The sequence below is a fragment of the Corylus avellana genome, chromosome 3 (assembly GCF_965113065.1).
Source record: "Corylus avellana chromosome 3, dhCorAvel1.hap1.2, whole genome shotgun sequence".
NCBI classification, from domain to species: Eukaryota; Viridiplantae; Streptophyta; class Magnoliopsida; order Fagales; family Betulaceae; genus Corylus; species Corylus avellana.
Window position 1 is genome coordinate 11,342,988 of NC_142492.1, and position 20,487 is coordinate 11,363,474.

The following is a 20,487-nucleotide window of genomic DNA, read 5'->3' on the forward strand; positions in this document are numbered from 1 at the left end:
CCTTTGATGTAAATAAGTCAATACGGAACCTGATGGCTACGACAGAGAGAAGTCACCCAAACAAAATGCATGGCTCATGCCTGGACTTTTAACACAAAAAGTTAAAATATGGAGCCCCTACAATACAAGGCTTAGAAAATTATTAGTACATACTTTTCACGTTGTAATTCCTAAAACAAATTGCAGTTTCTATTTCGTCTTTTGTTTTGTATGTTTGTGTGTACTTTGAAGTGTGAACATTTTACTTTTCTTTTGGGCCATTTCTAATAGTCCACATGCATGTGTTCATACAATTGACTTGCATCTTGGTAATTCGGTCAAGAATATCTCCAAAAACAGACAGTGAATAGTCTAAGGATTAAGTCACTAAGATAATCTCTGAAAATGTAAGAGATTATAAGATAAAAGGGGTCAGATGAATGTCCTACGTCAAACTAGGGTTTGTAACCCGCAAGTAGGGCTGATATGGTAAGCACAAAAGGCAGGGGACTCATTCATGGACGGTTGCAAATTCCCTGTAAGTGAAGGGATGCCTTTCCTGATATTGCTTTCCTGTCATGTTTAGGCAATCGTCGGTCAATGGTCCGTCGGTTCGTGGAACTCTCGAGTGGTCGTCGGTAAAAGTGTCACCATTAGGGGTCCTATGCCGGGGGGATGCGCTGAACTTTTCCAAAGTCTCATACCCCAGAAATCAAACTTTAAAATAGAATAATAAATCACCAAATGGCAAATTTTCCAAGCCTTGAGGACCACGTTAAAAGCAAACACGAATTGTCACCTTCTAAATTACAAACTATGATGAAAAATCAAAAGTCTACAATCAAGATGAAGTTAATTCTACATCTTTAGCTGTTTTAAGATTAAGTTTTCTTTCAAATTAGATTGAACAAAAATTCATCAAATTCAATTAGTTAAATTGATACGAATACGTATCTTAGAGCATATACTTCTTACATACATGCTTATTAAAATTAACAAAACAAGTGTCCTTTGAAGAAAACTGTGTGTCTCTTGTATTATAGTACACTTGTGTTTGACAGCTTCATTGGTGGAAGGAATTGATACTTTAAAAATGGTATAAATATAGTGATTAAATTCAATTAATTAACCAAACAATCCAAATTATATAAAAGATTTAAGTAATATTAATATTTCCAAAACTACACTCTTCCCTCTATTAATTAATTCCTTCTCTCCTTCGCTTGCACGAAAGATGAGTCACCGACAGGACTAAAGTCAATGCAAATGACAATAACTAAAAGAAAATAGAAAAGCCTATGCCTCTTGTCTTATATGGGGCATGTCTCTTCAACAACTAATGAATTATTTCTTTTTCTTGTTTCTTCAACAATTGGGAAAAAAAAATTAAAATAAATAAATAAATAAAATTTTGATTTTTATGGTTCAAAGTTTTGACAAATAATTTTTCGGGGTTTAAAAAGTGATTAATCGTTTTTTAGAGTAAGCAGAGAAATAAATTGATCCCTACTATTTGAGAAGCTAGCGAAATTCGTTAACTTAACATGTTAACGTATACTAATCATATTATGACACGTGTTACTTATAATATATATATATACGTGATAATTAAAAATATTGTAAATTATTGCATACATTTTGAATGGATATCAGTTTAATTAATAGAGTGAACCAATTTGAAGGAAAATTTGTATGGATTTAAATAAGAGGTTAATTAATCTTGCACGTATGTTGGATTGAATAATGTTTTGTGTTGTCAATTACAAGAAGTATCTTAGCGAACCCGGCAGCATTTTTCTTTGGGATGATTAAGAAAAACCCATTTCTATAAGAGACAAATCTAGTGAGAGGTACTCTTTTGTTATATATATATATATATATATATATATATATATATATATATATATGAACACTAATTTTTTAGTCGTTGGGCTGCTTGACTGGGGATCTTGGTTTTATATATATAAGGAAAAGTTGGGGAAATAAGGTTCAAGTTGTAGTTGGAGGTAAAACAAAGAATAGTTGCTTCCTCCCGCTCCCTTTATAAAATGAATAACGCTACACTTGTTTATCATGTTTATTTTATATTAATTGACTTGATGTTTTTTTTTTTTTTTTTGACATGTCCACATAAGAGGGGGAATGAAGATTCGAACTAGTAACCTCCGCTTCATTAAGCATGGTCTTAACTGATTGAGCTACTTCTTAGAGACACGTGGTGTGTTTTAAGTGACTTTTAAAAACAGAAATAATCTATTTTTTGTTGCCATGTTACGGACTACCAATACTTGCTCTCTTTCTTAGTATTTTCGAAAAAAAATTGTCAATCGAGGTTTCTGTGTTGCATCATTGAAAGAATTATATAAGGGAATTACTTCCATATCATGTAGCATTAATTTAGGATTTTTTTTTTTTTTTTTTTTTTTTGGTTCTAATTGCATAAAGGAAAGGTTAACAATAGAGAATCATTCACACTCCCGATTTGACAAAAAAAAAAGTGGACGATCCTAAAACGAAAAAACGGGGTGGGCTCCTCAATTAACAGACCTGAAATGAATTAAAATAATGCAAAAATACATACAAAGGGTAGGAAATGAATTAAACAAGTAACAAAATCTTCTCGAGAGGCTGCACAGAGTGGTTACAGATTTAAGTCTAGATTACATGATTTTTATCAACTAACAAATATTCAATTTCAGGACATATTTCAAGTTTCTATGAAGAATTTTGAGTGGAAGGTGATGTACAATTTAGTGTAATGTCTGGGTGGAGTGGAGAAATAGTTTTTGTGGACGATAAAGCACCAAGAAATTAAACACTACATTAGGAAATTCAGATCATCAAGAAAACTAACCAGAGATTTAAATTTCACTGAAAACGACTTTGCAAGTCTAACTTTGTAGCAAGAGTGCTGCTAAAGTTACTATAATTTTTACTATAAATTTTTTACAAACTAACGAATCGGTTCATGTTACATTTGACAAGTCAGCCACTTAAAAATAGAGTATAACTTAGCAGTTTACATGACATTTATATGACAGTCTATATGACACTTGTCATGTCGGCTAGTAAAATGTAAACGATCATGTGGCTGTCCATGCGACACGTAGGACTAGGAGGGACAAATTCAGTTTTGTGTTTCATCAGACAAGTATGGGCCAGGCCTTTTTAAAAAAAATATTGCAAGTCTCAACCCTAAGCCTCATATTGGCAATTGGGATTCGCAAACTATGGCCTGTCTTATTAACGTTTGGACCGCAACGAAAAGGTTTAATTAGGCAAACCACAACAACAGGCCCAATTAACCTTATTGGTCCAATTTTTAAGACAATAAACATAGGATTTGACTTGTCTTGAGTGATTGAATAACTTCAAACAAACGGTTAATATTACAAGATTGAGGAAGAACTCACTCGCTAAAGTAATGCTACATACGACACTCTATGTTGATGTGGTCATTAGTGCCCTTTAGTAGTATTTATTTTTTTAATAAAGACTGATCTAATGACTAATAGACACTGTCACATCAGTCAAGTGAAATTACTCAATTGATAATGATAAAGGCTAGTATTTGAGAAAACACACACTTTCCCTTAGCATAAAGGAAATCGAATTTATAAAAGTCACTAAAAGTTATAAAATCACAACAATTTTTAACACTAATCACACGTCACAATTAACTTATGAAAAACTTATGGTAATCAGTGTTTTATGATAAGTTTAACTACCCAATTTTCTGATGATTATTTTGGTAAAAAAAGTTTGCAAAAGAATACTCTGTTATCATCAATTGGCAATTGCAATCATACTTGAGATTCCTCATCCTAGAGGACAAATTATTTGGGACCCTAGAGAAGAACATTGGTCCCCTACTCCAATTTCCATGATCCATATGGATTCCTTTTGTTTTGAGTGAAGCATTCACCAACATCACAAAAGCTTAAAATGGTCCCCTTCCAACTTCCACCACACATCGACCGCTATCAAATAAAGTTCACCAGCAACTCGCACGTATAAATGAGGGCTATCAATTTTTCATACAACCAATAAATTCGATACGAAATTAGCGAGTTAGGATCAAGGCTTATATAGTTTTATATTCATGCCTCGACAAGCGACATATGGATATGGCAATTTTTACACAACCTACGAATCTGACATGAATCCAACACGAAATAAGCAGGTTAGGGTTGGAGGGTCTGACCTGTTTAATTATATGGGTCATCTTATTCCCATGTCTCAACATGACTTAAACTTAAGACGCAAACACGAATTGCTGTCCTAGACTACAAACTGCATTCCCTAGAACTATAAAGGAAATTGGAAAGTGTTTCCTATGGCTTGAAGGTGTGTAGGCCACTCCTTTTTGGCATGAAATGAAATGAACTAAAACTTGCCTATCAAAGACTAGATCAACCACAGTCAAGTTCACATACTAACATGAGTCAATTAGACCTTTTCACTTTTGCTGCTACTTGGTTATCTTTTTGGATAGCTCTCAAGCTATGGCCACTCTTTCTCCATCTCTATCCTCAGCCTCAGCTCTCCCAATCTTGCAACCAAAACTGTTTGCTTCAAATTCCATCCAATGCTGTGAGAAGTCAAGGGAATCTGTTAAGGTAACAAGTAATGGGCTGGCTACTTTTCCTGAAAAGAATGCTCTCAGCAGCTCGGCCGCCAAAGTTCCGCCTCCTCGGCCACGCCGGATAATCCTGGTAAGACATGGACAGAGTGAAGGAAATGTTGATGAGAGTGTGTACACAAGAGTTGCTGATCCAAAGATTGGACTGACAGAGAAAGGAATGGCTGAAGCTCTGGAGTGTGGGAGAGAAATCAAGGAGCTGATTGAGCAGGACAAAGCAGGGGATTGGAAGGTCTACTTCTATGTTTCTCCCTATAGAAGAACACTGGAGACATTAAAGAGCTTAGCTTGTGCATTTGAGCGCCCAAGAATTGCTGGCATGAGAGAAGAGCCTCGTCTAAGAGAACAAGATTTTGGTAGGTCTTTCATTTAGTCCACCTTGCTAAAAAAGAAAACAAGAGATTGACAAAAACAGTCAAAAAGTGTTGAAGATGGTATTTAGACGACCGGACTGCCGATTGGTCACCTGCAAAATAGAGAAAATGGTCTTCGGAAATCCGTTGGTCTCTTGTAGTTTTTCCTTTATTTTGCAAGTGACCCATCAGACATCGCCAGTCCGGCCATCCGAAAAACTGAGAAATGTTGAAACCCAAAAATTCAGTTGCAAGCAATCACCAAAGTGGAAATTAACTGTTTGACAGGTTCACTTTTCCAATTGTATCATATCTCTAGCTTAAAACCCACCCAAGTTTTGTTTAGTTTCCAAATGGGTTATTAAAGCAAATAATTACTTACCCATTTAACTGTAAATTGTTTTCATCATAAAAGAATAAATCTCTTAAATGGGTTTCATTTACAACTTTCCATAAAAGGGAATTTTCAGGACAGAGAGAAGATGCGATTAGAGAAAGCCATGCGCATGCTTTATGGTCGTTTCTTTTACCGCTTTCCCAATGGAGAATCTGCAGCTGATGTTTATGACAGAATAACAGGTAGTTTAGTTTTATTACTGCGCAATCATTTTCTGTTACGATTTTAAATGTTCCACTTGAGCTTTTAGGCACATTCCCTTGTTTTTAAGGGTGAGTGAGTTTTACCTGTGAGTTCGTATCATTTGGTATCAAAATTAAACACTACGTCACGGGTTTGAGTTACGGAAGTGACAACCTATAGAATATATAGAAGGTTGCCGTGTACGCCGAATTCGGAAGCGTGGTAGTATGTTACTATTTTAAATGTTTTAGGCATCCTTCCCTTGCAAACGGTTTTCAAGAATGAGTTATACCTAAAGTTTGTATCGTTTTCTCTCAAATTACAGCAAAATGTTCAACCCCATATGTATCAATGCAACAGGATTCAGAGAAACACTAAGATCGGATATTGATATCGGACGCTTTCAGCCTCCGGGGCAACGAAACCCGAACATGAACTTGGTGATAGTCTCACATGGCCTGACCCTCCGAGTGTTTCTAATGAGATGGTACAAATGGACAGTGGAGCAGTTTGAGAGGCTTAATAACTTTGGCAATGGAAAAATGGTTGTTATGGAAAAAGGTTACGGTGGAAGGTAATCCTTTTTTCTCTCATTAATCCCATGGGAACTTTTTTTCAAGGTTCAAATCAATTAATTCCTCTGCATGACAACATATTATAGTAAAAATCCTGAAAATACATTTACATACTACAAATTTAGGATCTATATTTAAAAAACAAATTAAAAAAAAAAAAAAAATCGTAGTTTAGTTTTCAAAAATGCACTCATTTGCATGCGATTTGAAAACGCAGATTTTTCTACGTTTTCAAACTATAATTTTTTAAAAACCAACTCAAAACGATACATTTTTCGCGATGTGATTCTCATAAACATGTCGCATGCATTTTGGATAGATATCAATTTAATAAACTAAGTTAGACAAACTTCTTCTAATACAATTTGAAGAAAAAAATTGTCCTATATTATCTACAGGTACAGCTTATTAGTGCATCACACTGAAGAAGAGCTAAGAGGGTTTGGATTAACAGATGAAATGCTGATGGATCAGGAATGGTAAAAACTATTTTTACTTTTACATTCCCAAATTCCTGGGTGGGGGTAAAATCAAGTTTTATTTTTTTATCTGTTGAGGCTAACCTTGGTGTTTGTTGGCTTTTGTATTGATAAGGCAAAAATTTGCAAAACCAGGAGAATTAAACTACGATTGCCCAATGATGAATTCCTTCTTCACACACTTCGATGAAGAGGGCAGCCAGGATGTGGATCATCAACAAATTGCACCAGAAAGTGCAAGCCAAGAGCCTAATTATGGTTAACAGCATCATTACCACACAAACTACATCAACATGCCCAATTAGGTGTTCAGTTGAATCACTAAATTGGGGGGAATCTGCAATATGGTTTTGTGTGGAAACCACAAAACTAGCTTCTTCTTTCTTTCTTTCTTTTTTAGCTTTTTCCCCTTATTCAGTGTGTTAGATCAATAAATTCGGAAGATTTTAAGGTCTCGTTTCTTTGATTAGCATTTTAATAAGAGTAATGTCACCTTTCACATCGACTGACTTATTTTAAGTGACTTTTTTGGGTATGAAATAAGTATAACAAAGAAACCAAAACACAAAAGCTTCGTTTGGCAAGGGGAGGGCCAGCACTGTAGCTGGAACAGTGCGGAGCTGACATTTTCAGCTTTTTCAATTTTTTTTTTTTTTTTAAGCAAAATATTAAAAAAAAAAACAGAAAACAGAGGGGAAAGATGGGGTGGTTCCAGCCACCCCTTGGCCAAAATGGGGTGGCCGGACCACCCCATTTTTGGCCAAGGGGGTGGCTGGAGCCACCCCCTGGCCGATCTGGGGGTGGTCGAACCACCCCCGTGGCCAAGGGGGTGGTCCGGCCACCCCCTTGGCCCAAAAAAAAAAAAAAAAAAAAAAAAAGGATCGGTGCATTTGGGGGTGGCCGGACCACCCCCAAGGGGCTGGGGGTGGTTTCGGCCACCCCATACGGCCGGTATGGGGTGGCCGAAACCACTCCCAGCCCCTTGGGGGTGGTCCGGCCACCCCCAAATGCACCGATTCTTTTTTTTTTTTTTTTTTTTTTGGGCCAAGGGGGTGGTCGGGGTGGCCGGACCACCCCCTTGGCCACGGGGGTGGTTCGACCACCCCCAGATCGGCCAGGGGGTGGCTTGGCCAAAAATGGGGTGGTCCGGCCACCCCATCTTTCCCCTCTGTTTTCTGTTTTTTTTTTTTTTTTTTTTTTTTTTTTTTTTTAATATTTTGCTTAAAAAAAAAAAAAAATTGAAAAAGCTGAAAATGTCAGCCTCGCACTGTAGCTGGAACAGTACCGTTCCAGCTACAGTGCTGGCCCTTCCCTTGCCAAAGGAAGCTAAATAGAATTACACCTTTATATCAAAGGAAAAACAAAAGGCACCCCCCAAAACCCCTATCCAGACATTGTTAAGGAAAAGAAAATCGTCCACTTGCTCTGTAAGTAAGACCTCATTATGCAATAAATGAAAGGGGAGCACCATATTTTGCCATATATAGCTTCACCAGCCAGCATTTTGTCTTATTAGAAGTGTTGTGCAACAAAATTGCATTCACATAAGATTCTCAGAAATCAACCAAACCTGCAAAAACCAGAGAATGACAACTACCAGCATATGCAGCCTACAATTTCGACCATATGAGCAATTTACAAGTCTCAATCCCTCTTTCCCGAGAAAACAAGGCACTAAAATATCATGACCAGAAATGTATATGCACAGATCTTCCCAAATGGACAGGCGCTTTGGAGCTTTGATGCTACATCGTAACAACGGGGTCATGGGCACAAGACTTGATGTTAATAATAGTAAACATAACGGATTCTTCTTAGATTAACATGGAAAACTCAAAATAAATTCACTTTTGGGCAGAACTGACAAATAAATGAACTTTTTTCATTGATTTGATGATATATTTCAATGGCCACCAAAGAGGCTATATCACCCAGAATTGGCCACAAAACAATATATATTTAATATGGAAAGTCAAAAATGAGAAGCAACAACTAGACCTCATCTACAATTCAAAAAGATAATAAAAAGAGTGAATGCAAATCCAACAAGCACTGGCATATAAAGAGAACTGCAGGGTTTGGATGCTTTCCTGCTGAAGATGAAAAAAAAAATCAGCAGGGTCAGTATATTTCTGTCCGCTTGCAGATGCACCCAATGTGAAGGCAAAAAGGGGGCTCTGGGGCACAAAGATCAAGAAGGTCTTTTCCTAGGAGATGAATCCTCTTCTACTTCCCGCATTGCAGACGAATTTGATTTACCATCATATTTCCCATCTCGTTGGAATTCATATGGGCCTCCTACTCCAGATCTTCTAGCCACGTCACCTACTCGGCTGTCAATGCCCCTGTTGTAATCCTTAGGTTCCCATCGGCCATTGAAATCAGCACCATCCTGATAACGAGAGTTCCGTGCAGCCACAAAACCGTCTTCAACATCATAACGAAAGCGCTTGATCGGTCCATCTGTATCATTACGGGTTACAAGATTACTTGATCGGTATTTATAAACATCTTTCCTTCTATCATCATATCTTAGGCTGCCTCTACCAACTCCGTCCATCTCCGACAATCTTCCGGGATGCAAAGATCTGTAGCTTCGAGGGCCATCCATCAAGTCAAACCTGTCATCCCGTGGGCCAAATCTCCCAGGTAATCTCTTGTCTAGAACTGAAGTACGTTGATTGTATCCATGCTCCCTGAAATGACTGACTTCATCCCTCCTATCTCCAATCCATCTTGGGTCATGAGGTGGTGGGGAATCACGAACTCTTCGCATTGGCCTAAAACCTACCATATGATCACCCAAAAAGCCAGGCCGCTGGTGAGGTGACCGCAGACTCTGCATCCCGGCCTCAGATCTGAAATTAGGAGACTTACTTCTGTGTCTGAAACCTGAAGTACCACAAATGGGAGAACGAGTTCTAGATCTTGATGGAGATTTTGTGCAGGATTGATGCGCATGAGTATTCACTCTTCTTTCTGTAGGAGAGAAGCTTCTCTCTCTCCTGGCTGAAGGATGCGAATGGTTAAAGGAAGATTCACGGAAATTGCCACGCGGTGGTCCTTGATATCTCCCCCTAGTTCCTCTCCCGTCAACTTGAGGACCATATCTTATGGGCCTTCCCCTGCCAAGATTCAAACGCCTATACGGGCTCATCTCTCTAGTTGGTCCGACACCCACACCCACACGCACACCAAAAACCTCATCCCTTCCAACCGGTGATCCACTTCTTCTAAAAGACCGATGTGCATTATTTTCGGACCCAAGGTGACGAAGAGTCATTGGACCATGATAACTAGGAGAATGGTGACGCTTAAAGCCCCTATGGTTTTCTGAAGAATCCACCCAACGATCACCTCCCCGACCTCTAGTGTGATTTTGCCGAGAATATCTACCCCTACCAAAGGATTGAAAAGACCCCGACTCCCTTTCAAATCTAGGATTTGAATCATCAGTATCACTGTATCTGAAAAGTAAAAATAATTAGCAAAAAATCAATCAATACCAGTTATGTATCTAATTTGAGTACCAATCGCATAAGAAAATAACAAGTCACGGATGAATACCTGCTTCCCTGCACAGATACCTTATCCTTTCCAAAAAGTATGTTGCGTGATGCTCGGCCTTCAATACGCGACCGCAAATCCCTCTTAAACACTCCCGACTCAGCAATCCTTGCCTCAGTATCCTCTGCATCCAACTCACCTACACAGTCTCCATCAGTTTTCTTCCAGCTGATGCCATCTCTGACTCCAGTCTCTATATCTGAAGGATTTTTTTGGCACTCCAGCAACTGATCCCATGCAGTCATTTTCATATCTAAACTAGCTGATTGGATTGCTTTCCTCGCATCATCGCCCCTGGCATCAATCTCATTATTTCTGGTCACCTTGCCAGTACCCACGCTCGGTTTATTGTCAACATTATCACTTGTCCCAACCACATTGTTTGCATCTTTCCCTGTTAAGAGTCCTCTGAATGCACTTTCCATTCCAGATCCTGCCACAATAACTTCTGTCAATAATGAGCCACTTGGATGAGGTTGGAAGCTAGATTCCTGGGTATTCTTTATCATTTGATCACCTTCACAGCCTAATGTGATAGTATTGTCAGATCCATAATCCACATGTTCACTCTCTACATCCTCACCATGATAATCTTCCCAAGTATGCACAATGGATTCCCTGACTTCCCCATCTTCATACTGAGAATCATAATCCATCTCAAGTTCACTCGCATCTTCAATTCCAACTAAATGGCCATCATCATGACATATATCAGAGCCATAATTGTTTCCCAAAGGTTCTTCTGGAGCCACCTTATCAGAAATATTAACAAGCTCATCAGAAGAACCTGGGCATGCATCACAAGAGGGTGAGTGAAACAATGCCACGCACTTTTCCAAGGGCTTGGGTTCCTCACCATCGAGCAGCATTTGAGAACCACTTTCAGCATTATCTTGAACAGAAACTTTGCCTTGCTGCGTGGCCATACCCACAACAACTGCAGGTTGACCTCCAACCAGTACACCAGAGGTGGGCGTCTCTATACACATGGGAGAAGTTTGAGGACCCACTTCATCCAACTTACAAGCAGAGTTTTTTACAACATTATCATAAGGCCCAAATTCTTGTGGTTGACTGGTCTCCAAGCCAACTGTATTTGTAGGGGCAATCCCATTATCAAGAAAGGAAGCTCCTTCAGCACCCTCAGCATTGTCGTCTGCAACATCCCCATTCTCACAGGCAGCCTTACTACAAAAAGCTATGGGAGAAAGAGCAATCTCATGCTTCTCAACCTGAGTACAAGGGGATATAACTTCACCTGTTGGAACACCAGCAGTGTAATCATCTACTCTCTTCACACTAGTAACACCAACGGAAGCTGCATTGCTGTTTCCTTCAGATACACATGTGCTTGTACCATGGTTTGGTCTAGGACGAGTGAACTTTGAACATATATCCGAGATGCCAGCTTGATGCATGGATGAACTTTCATTGCTCCCTGTAGATCCAGACGTTCCAAACTGGGCTGAAGCATTTCTATCCACATTAGCAGAACTTTGAGGTCCAAGTGCATTATCTGCTGGAACCAAGTCAACAGATCCAGAATTAGGGCTAATACCCTCTTGACTGTGAAAGGATTTTGTTCCTTGAACTGAATCCATACTTGGAGCATAATCAATCTCAGAAGAAAGTAACCCTTTTTGCAAGCAAACAGACCTATCAGTATCAGTGCAAGCATCCAATTTATGTTCTTCTACGCTTGATTGTTGCGTCTTATGTACCATATCTCTAGAATAACTAGATAGTGTTTCCTTTTCAGCATTACCTTCAATGCTTTCAATTTGCTTGTGTAACTCATGATCTTCTGAGCTCCCCATCCTATCACTATAAATACTGTTCCCGTATTCAGAGATGCCAACTGCAACATTGGTCTGAGAATCGGAACACTGCTCAAAAGGTTGCCCCCATGCATCCATTACTGTATTTAAATCCCAGTGCAACCTATCATCACGTGAAGAGGACTCCTGCAGTCTATCTGTTCCCTCATCCTTCTTGCTTGAAAGATCCTTTGATGTAGTCATAGAAAGATCCTGTGTGCATGTACCCTCCGTCGTATTTTTATGAGATAGGCAGTTTGAGGAATTAGCAGTTCTTGAAGAGGCAGCAACTTCTACAGGCATGATGGAAATACATGATCCAGCTCCTCCTTTAGAAATTTCAGCAGAACTCCGGTCTTCCTTGGAAATTCCCTTCAACAACGAACATGATTCATTATTCATTGAACCCTCAAAAGCAACCTCATGCACAAAAGATTCTTCCATTCCCGAACCCTCCTCAGCATGACCATCATCTCCTCCAGAACAGTTACTGCAGGCGGCAGCAGCAAGTATTGAGATACCAGAGAAGTCTTCAGTTTCATCAAGTTTATCATTTTCCCTAACCAGGTTCTTCACATCAATATGAAGATTAGAATCTAGGATTTGACCCAAATCGTTCGTAGAAGCAGCAGCTTTAATTGCGCCAGGTTGAGATTTGGCCAATGATTCGGTACGAAACTCCTGATGCAAATCATTTTTAAACTTGAAAAGCAATCCAGTCTTCTCAGGAGACGGAGAAGGGACTGCAGGTGGCGGAGATGGTGACCTAAACAAAAATCTCCTCTTCTTGATTGGTACATGTTCTGCCTTTTCACTGAAGCGGCACCCAAGAACACTCACTCCGAGCTGCCAAATAGAACAGGATAAGATAGTGTCATGTCTTATAGCATGGATATTTTTGCTGATAAGAAATTGCTAAAAGAAAAGAGAGAGAGAGAAAGAAAAAAATTAGCATGTAAGGTACCTTCTCAGATTCAGAAACAGGCATGTCCACAGCTTTGGGATCCTTATTGACCAGTTCTGCAATATTTTTCAAGCTTCTTGGCAGTGATTTCCTAGCCCGCCTTGATGAACTCCTACTACCTTTCTTAATCTTTGTCCAAGTCAAATCAGAGTTGATAAAACTGGTAAGTTCCAGACCTACGGCACCCGGCATGCTACTGGATGATGACCCCCTCCCATTAACCAAAGGCTTTCCACCACAGGTCTTACAGCATGCCGTTGCGGTTTGTTTTCTGCTTATCTCAAGAGTTGAGGCCGACACCCCAGTGCAGGAACAGAAGCAAATCTGCAAATCAAAACAAGATTCATCCATATGTACGTTGATAACATTTAAACACATCCACAATCATTGTATAGCGATATAAATTTTCTCTATTTATATCTGAACCACAATGTGTCATGATGCAATGACGAAAATAATCCTCAATGCCCACCATTATAAGGGACCTCTCATTGTTGACTAATCAGAGATGGAGAAAGTCCAGAAGCTTCTCAGACTACCAGCCTGTGAAACATCCAAGGCTTAGATCAGCACCACGCGCCAGCACCAAAATACGGTAGAAATTTATATTAAAAATACTTAAACAGCCCAATAAAAAGCTTCTCTAATGAGTACATAAACTGATGAGAAGGCTCCACTATATGGCTGGCCTTTAACAGCTGACTTCAGGGCCAGAAGACACTCAATACAAAATTTGGCTTTGAGCACAGCCAACACTTGCAATTCGGAACAAAGGGTTCAAAGAATGAACAATGAAAAGACCATACACAATTTCAGTTAACACAGATGCAAGGCAAACACCATGAATGTACATCACCATTCACCTGCAGCAACACCTCAACAATACTACATGGCCGGAAAAAGCCTCATAAAGTGCTGAATTTGAGAAAGAGCAGGCAGGCAACATAGAGACATAGTACGGCTTCAGATAGAACATATAATTTAGAAGAGAAGTTCCTTCACAACCAACAAGATGGAGACAGAGCCGAACATTGTGACGAACACAAAAAGCTCTCTCTTAACATCAATTCGCAAATTTCTAGACGAATTGAAAAAGAAAAACAAAACACTACGGCTTCAAGAAGATAGCAAAGCCACCTCCATCCAAACCCCCCATAGAATTTTGCCGACCATCCAGGGGACCAAAACCGAAACTCCCATCTTTTGATCAAGCAACCCTGGATCGCGGCCTCGATATATCAAAACTTGCTAACCAAGTTGACATAAATTTCATGAAAAGCAATCGAAGGTAATCGGCAGAGACAACGTGTTGAGCCACAGATCTAATCAGATCAATGGGATCCAATCAGACCCCCACAATACCTATAAACTACTCCAATCAACAAATCATCGTCGATTCTCATCGTTCCCAACCAGACCGCATATAAATCCAGCGAATCAGACTCCACCAAGAGAAGAGGAACAAACTACTCCTTGCAATCAGAGTCTTGGGAGAAAAAAAGGCTTTCAACAAAGCACGAGAGACGAAACGATTGCGTTGAACCACCGAGCGAGAGTCCACTCCACAAAAAAATCCCTAAAACAGATCTACACGCAAACCCTAAACCCCCAATGAGCGGCTTCAAATCTTCGACCTGTTCCAACCTCGCAATCCACATCTTCCTCTAGCCCGGTAGATCCTGCGGCAGGAGCGCCGCCATCCCTCGCAATCGCTAGGGTTTTCCAGCCCATACTTTTCCCAGAATCCAAACAAGAAACAAGGACAAAAACACACAAGACACACAATAAATTGAACAATATAGAGGGTTTCGGTTACCTCCGCTGAAATCCACAGATCTCTTCGCCGATTCCTTCGTTCGCAAAAACCAAAACGCAAAACAATGAGAGAACGAGAGAGAGAGAGAGAGAGAGAGCAAGGCACTCAAAACCCTTTCTCTTACAATCGTTTTCAGCGATTCTTTTCCCCTCCTTTCCTCTCCCTCTTTGGAATCCAAAACCTTGTGCGCTTCTTCGCGATCTTTCCTCTGCTGTTTCCTTCCACACAATATCTTCCTTTTCCAATACGCCAACGCCGCGCGGAAGTTGGCTTTCCTTTCCCTCTTGCGCCTTCTTTTTGATTCCTTTCCTTTCCTTTCCCCCAATCCCTTTCTTTCTTTCTTTCTTTCTTCTTCCCTCTTCTTCTTCTTCTTCTTCTTCTCGTGTATAATGTTATATGAACCAACGCAAAGGTGGAGTGCCCCTTCACCACGTATTTATGCTTTTTTTAATCCCCATATCGCCCTCCCTTTTTTTGCCCAATCCTCCGATATTACCCCCTTTCTCAATTTGTGTTTCATTGACCATACCCTATCGGGATTCTCTAAATTTCTATGAAATTTAATGGCTCAGATTTAACCAAATTTAAAATATACGTAGCAGATAGGACCATTCTTTTATTCAAATAAAAATAGCATTAATTGTGTTTTTAGGAAAAAAAAAAAAAGAGGCTTGTGAGAAAATTGGAGGATAATTCGATAAGAACAGAGTAGATGAATTACATGAGTAAAGCTACATTTACTCCCACTTCTTTACTTTTATTTTTTTCACATTCATAGATGGTTTTTAAAATTATCATTGGATTAAAATTTAATAAATATCTATCTCATATTTGATGGTGGTTTTAAAAATTACCTATGAGTGTGAAATTTTTGTGTAAAGAAGTTAAAGTAAGTTCGAATTACATTAGGTTTCTACTATAGATATTGCTACTACTAGGAACGGAGCCATAAACTATTATTGTCAAGGGTCAAAGGCCAAAAAATTTTATTGCTAGGAGCCAATAACTTATATATATATATATATATATATATATATATATATATATATATATATATTTTACCTTAAAATTTTTTTGTTCTTAGGAATTGGGGGGGACCATGCCCCCTCCCTCCGTCCCTGGCTGCTACTACGGAGACACATGCATGTTACACATTATTATCTCAATCATCTTTCAACCACGCATGCATATGGATTATATACAAATTTAAAGGTAAATTCATTCATTCACTATATGAAAATGATTGAAAAATAGTTGAAAAAATAATTTTTATTATTTCTCACCGCTTATTTTAAAATTTTATTGAGGAACTTATCTCTTATTCTAAGAGTTTTGCCACTCCCCACTCTCCTTGTTGATGTAAACTTCCTATGCTTCTGTTGAATTTTTAAAATTAAAACTAATAAAATTCTACCTAAAATCGTAACATTTTGTTGATTTTTCTTGCTTTGAAACTATTGATCTTTTTGCTAATAAGACAGATTTGGAAAATTCCCATGCAATTGTATTATTTTGACAAATTATGTAGATAGTGACATGGTGACAAGTAATAAGATAGAGATTTAAAGGTATGCTTGTTGTTTTATCTGTGAGATAAATGTGAAAACTATTTTCGTGTTTTAAAGATTGTTTTGTGTTTTATAATTTGAGTTATTTGTTAATGTTATTAGAGTAATGTTACTAGCTCTTCACACTGACTAACTCCACATATTTTGTTTTAAGCGGCTTTCCATTAAGCCAGTACATGCATCAACCAATATGAAATTAGTGTTATCGTGTCTTTGACTTTTTTTCTAATTTTTTTTTTTTTTTTCTAATATCGTGTCTTTGACTTGAGAACAACAAAAACAACATATCGATTTGTTTCAACAAAAAAAAAAGAAAAAAAAAACAAAACAAAGCAAAACAAAAACAACATACAAAAAACAAAGTAGTTAACAAACATGAGATTAGTATTGTTGTATGTATTTTGGTCATGTGTTTTTATTTGGAAAAGTTCTAAATTAACAAAGCTTTTAGCTTGTTACAAGGCGATCTTCTTGCTTTGAAACTATTCAATCTCTTCCTATGACAAGTAATAAGACCTAATTTTGAAGAAGAAAACGTAGAAATTTTAGAACCTATTTGGGGGTTGTTTGTGACATTGACAGGGGTCAAAGATTATATGCTTATTTTGCCGAGGAATTTGACTTTGACATTGGGGGGTTAGATTGGTTAATATAATGATTGTTTGGCCTCACAAATAAATTTCAAACTTTTATGGTTTTGGGGGAACACAACAACGTAAACCCTAGACTCTAAAAATAAATAAATAAATAAATAAAATAGAATTCCATATTTATATATATTGTTTGGTAATATATTACCCATGATTTCAAGTTCTTTGAATTTTGAATTTTAGGTTATCAACTAACCGTATCTTTTATATATATATTTCCAGTCAAGTCGATCTCAATACAATCTTTCTTGTCGCGGCATACAAGATCCTTTTGCTGCCATTGGAAATGACCCTTCAAACCGCTCATTTCTTGAATGCTTCAAAACTCATCGGTCTGGCCGCTCTTTCTTGGCCTTTGGGCTAATAAGATATTGGACCGAGTCAATTCTTTAACTCATTCAATTTTTTTTAGAGCTCATTTAGCACGCAGAATGATTATTCTATTAAAAAAAATATTTATCACTAAAAATAAAAGAATATAAAATGCAATAACTATTCATATTTGGTAATTTGGTCACTTGCACTGCTAGATTTTCTTTTTAGTGCTACATTGAATTTAATGGGGAGTTTGTTGGGCCCCCTTCTCTCTTTTTGTACTTTATATATAGAGAGAGAGAGAGAGAGGGAGAGAGCCTACAAAAATAAAATAACAAAATAAGTATACAATATTCCAAATAAAGTTAGTTCCTTTTTTTGGTTGAATCTATCAAAAAAATAAAATTATTATCACTTAATTTTTTTAAAAAAAAAGAAAAAAAAAAGAAAAGAAAAGTCAGCATTTTCATTACCAACCTTGAGGAAGTTGGTGAAATCTCATATCATGAGGGAGGGGTCAATTTTATTGTGAAATCCTCAAGGGATCAATGTTTTCTGATTCGTACCACATCTTATTTTTATTATGTAAAGATATGTTCATACCCCCCCTTACACGCTAATCACACAATTTGACATATTCCTATTCTACCTAGGAAGCACCTCATATGCGTACATTAAATAAGGTCACCTTCATAACCCAATTTCCAATTTGGCTGCTTACACAAACCTTTTGGGCCCCAATTGAGGCTAAAAGGTTTTCTAACCCCGAAAAGAGAGAGGCAAAATTTTTATAATCTCTTGCTAAAAAAAGTGAGGATAAGAACAATCGTAGGGAATGAGAGTAATTCTAAAAATCTCTCTTGCGTCACTCTAAAAAATGAGGTAGCTTTTAAAATTATTATTTGATCAAAATCTAATAATGATCAATTACAAGTTCAATGGTGATTTTACGAGTCACATCATTCTTGGAGGAACACAATAATGACTTGTAGCAATTTAGGGCTGGCAAAACGAATAGCCATGTAGACACGATTAGGACCCGTTAAGACCCGCGACCCAATTACCCGAGACACGAACACAACCCATTTAGCTAAACGGGTTAGCAGGTCTGACACGATTATAACACGAAAAATATCAGGGTAACCCGACACGACCCGCTTAACCCGTTTAGCATAATCGGGTTATATCGGGTAGACCCGACCCATTAAAAAAAAAAAAACCATTAATCAAAATTTGAAAAAAATAATTTAATAAAGGGATCTCTTGGGCCAAAGGATTAGTCAAATTTATCCTAACCGTCCAAGAAAAGTAAAAAGTTTTAAAAGAGAATGTTTTAATATATAAACCCACTTAGAAAAAGTAACGGAAAAACAAGAAATAGGCCAGTGAAGTGAAGACGTGAGTGAGTCAAGAAGTGTTAGGGTTAACTTAGTTAGAACTTAGACATAGTTTTTTTTTTTAAAAAAAAAAAAAAAAAAATTAAATGGGTCTGGCGGGTCACTCGAGACTCGGCTAACCTGCCAGACCCGGTTGACCCGCCAGACCCGATTGACCCGCCAAACCCAACTGACCCGCCAGACCCATTTATTAAACGTGTCTAGCGGATCGACCCATGGACCTGTCGGGTCGACCCGCCAGACACAAATTTAATCGTGTCTTAATTGGATAGACCTGATTAAGACCCGAACCTGATAAGCCCAAACCCAATATCTGTTAACTTCGTATCATGTTCGTGTCGGGTTCGCAAGTCATGTTAAAATTGACAGCCCTATGTAGCATTACTCGTAAAAAAAGTTCTTATCTAAGCAACTTGTTTAGGCGGGTAAACCGAGTAATTCTACAAGTCCTTCTTGTGTCCCTCTAAAAATGAGGTGGCTTTTAAAATAACAATTTGATCAAAATCCAATAATGATCAATCACAAGCTTAATAGTGATTTTAAGAACCACATTATTCTTGTAGGGATACAAAAGTAACATAAGAGTAACTTGTAGCATTACTTGGGTGAACCCTCTATTCGGGCAGAAGATTCACTTTCACTACCTTTTGCCTAATAACAAAAAGTAGGAATAATAATAGAGATCCCTAATAACAGGGAATCATGATCTGTTAGTTAGCTAGTAAATGAAATTTAAGCACTAGTAAAATCAGCCAAGAGCATGATCCATTCTTTTAGGTGGTACTCTCCTTCCATAATTAAACTGCATTAAAGATATCAAGATGTACAAATCATATTAAAATGGGCCACATTAAATTTCGTGTTTGGAAGCATTCCCAATCATCCATCCGTTCTTTTCTTTTTAAGAATTAGAAGTGGAAAAGATCTCCTTTGTATCTCATTTCCCCCATTTTTTATTTTTGCTTTTTTTCAAAAGAATAATAGCTTCTCTACAACGCTTTTTTGTGTGCTTATTTTTCTCTTATTCATAAGCATAAAGAGGAACCTCATCGTTTTAGCTCACAAAGTGAGGGGGGATATTGCAACCTATTAAAGACATTGCAAAAATAATAGCAGTTTGAAGGGGATAAATGTAGTTAACCCTTTTCTTTATTTTCATAAAAGCCTCTTTTTGAGATGGGTTTGTGTATTAGCAACACAGGGACATAAGCTTAAAGAAGCTAAACTTGAGCCTTTAACAAGATGGAATGATCTTTTCTTCTTTGAATTCTCAAGAAGCTTGACTTCCATCCTTAAATGATAGGGTGGATATTGCAATGCATCTCTTTCCCTTCATTTTTGATTTTATTAAATGGCTATCCTTATGAGAAATTTTCTTCTAGTAGAGGCATTCGTCAAGGTGATCCACTTTTTGCGTTTTCCCCTTTATAATAAAAGAGTAAATCTTTTCTAGACTCTTTCTAAAAGTTAAGAGCATAGGTGTCCTCAAGAGAACATTTATTCTCCATTTCTCACCTCCTTTTTGCTAATGACTTAATTATCTTTAGTAAAGCCAATTCTCCATAAGCTTCTGCTTTTAAAAGGTGTTTAGAGATCTATAGCCTCTGATCTAGTAACAAAGTTAATTGTGCGGTGGAAGTTTTCACCAATGAGCAGACATTGTTGACCTAAACATGGTACCCTAAATGTATTGTGCATGTGCAATGTAGACCCAGTTCAGGCATAGGAATCAACAACAATTAGCTGCCCATATTGCCATGGTAGTTATTGTGAGAGTCTATATGA

General features: G+C 37.9%; 2 protein-coding genes across 4 annotated transcripts; one reads left to right on the forward strand and one right to left on the reverse strand.

The window, feature by feature from the left end:
* Positions 1-4,437: 4,437 nt before the first annotated feature.
* LOC132175405 (phosphoglycerate mutase-like protein AT74H) lies at positions 4,438-7,074 on the forward strand. Of its 2 annotated transcripts, XM_059587354.2 has the most exons (5): positions 4,438-4,977; positions 5,434-5,553; positions 5,915-6,128; positions 6,528-6,608; positions 6,724-7,074. In XM_059587354.2, exons 1-5 carry the CDS (start codon positions 4,485-4,487, stop codon positions 6,869-6,871), a joined length of 1,056 nt encoding a protein of 351 aa, XP_059443337.1. In that variant the 5' UTR covers positions 4,438-4,484; the 3' UTR covers positions 6,872-7,074. The 2 variants fall into 2 exon arrangements, with proteins under 2 accessions (XP_059443337.1, XP_088370986.1); XM_088514860.1 differs by lacking the exon at positions 6,724-7,074 and having other exon boundaries at positions 6,528-6,612.
* Positions 7,075-8,469: 1,395 nt separating this feature from the next.
* LOC132173473 (uncharacterized) lies at positions 8,470-15,164 on the reverse strand. Of its 2 annotated transcripts, XM_088514645.1 has the most exons (5): positions 14,773-15,164; positions 13,429-13,499; positions 12,957-13,280; positions 10,176-12,838; positions 8,470-10,075 (listed from the first exon to the last, which is right to left on the reverse strand). In XM_088514645.1, the coding sequence occupies exons 2-5, from the start codon at positions 13,429-13,431 to the stop codon at positions 8,800-8,802; spliced, it is 4,266 nt and encodes a 1,421-aa protein (XP_088370771.1). In that variant the 5' UTR covers positions 13,432-13,499; positions 14,773-15,164; the 3' UTR covers positions 8,470-8,799. The 2 variants fall into 2 exon arrangements, with proteins under 2 accessions (XP_088370771.1, XP_088370770.1); XM_088514644.1 differs by lacking the exons at positions 13,429-13,499; positions 14,773-15,164 and having other exon boundaries at positions 12,957-13,405.
* Between the last annotated feature and the right edge of the window lie 5,323 nt (positions 15,165-20,487).

Excerpts from the sequence above, each read along its gene's own strand:
- LOC132175405 (XM_059587354.2), top strand. The coding sequence starts at position 4,485 with ATGGCCACTCTTTCTCCATCTCTATCCTCAGCCTCAGCTCTCCCAATC. Across the intron at positions 5,554-5,914 it reads TGTTTATGACAGAATAACAG|GATTCAGAGAAACACTAAGA; the intron begins GTAGTTTAGTTT and ends TCAATGCAACAG. Across the intron at positions 6,609-6,723 it reads ATGCTGATGGATCAGGAATG|GCAAAAATTTGCAAAACCAG; the intron begins GTAAAAACTATT and ends TGTATTGATAAG.
- LOC132173473 (XM_088514644.1), bottom strand. The coding sequence starts at position 13,334 with ATGTGTTTAAATGTTATCAACGTACATATGGATGAATCTTGTTTTGAT. Across the intron at positions 12,839-12,956 it reads CTGTTTCTGAATCTGAGAAG|CTCGGAGTGAGTGTTCTTGG; the intron begins GTACCTTACATG and ends TCTATTTGGCAG. Across the intron at positions 10,076-10,175 it reads GTATCTGTGCAGGGAAGCAG|ATACAGTGATACTGATGATT; the intron begins GTATTCATCCGT and ends TTTACTTTTCAG.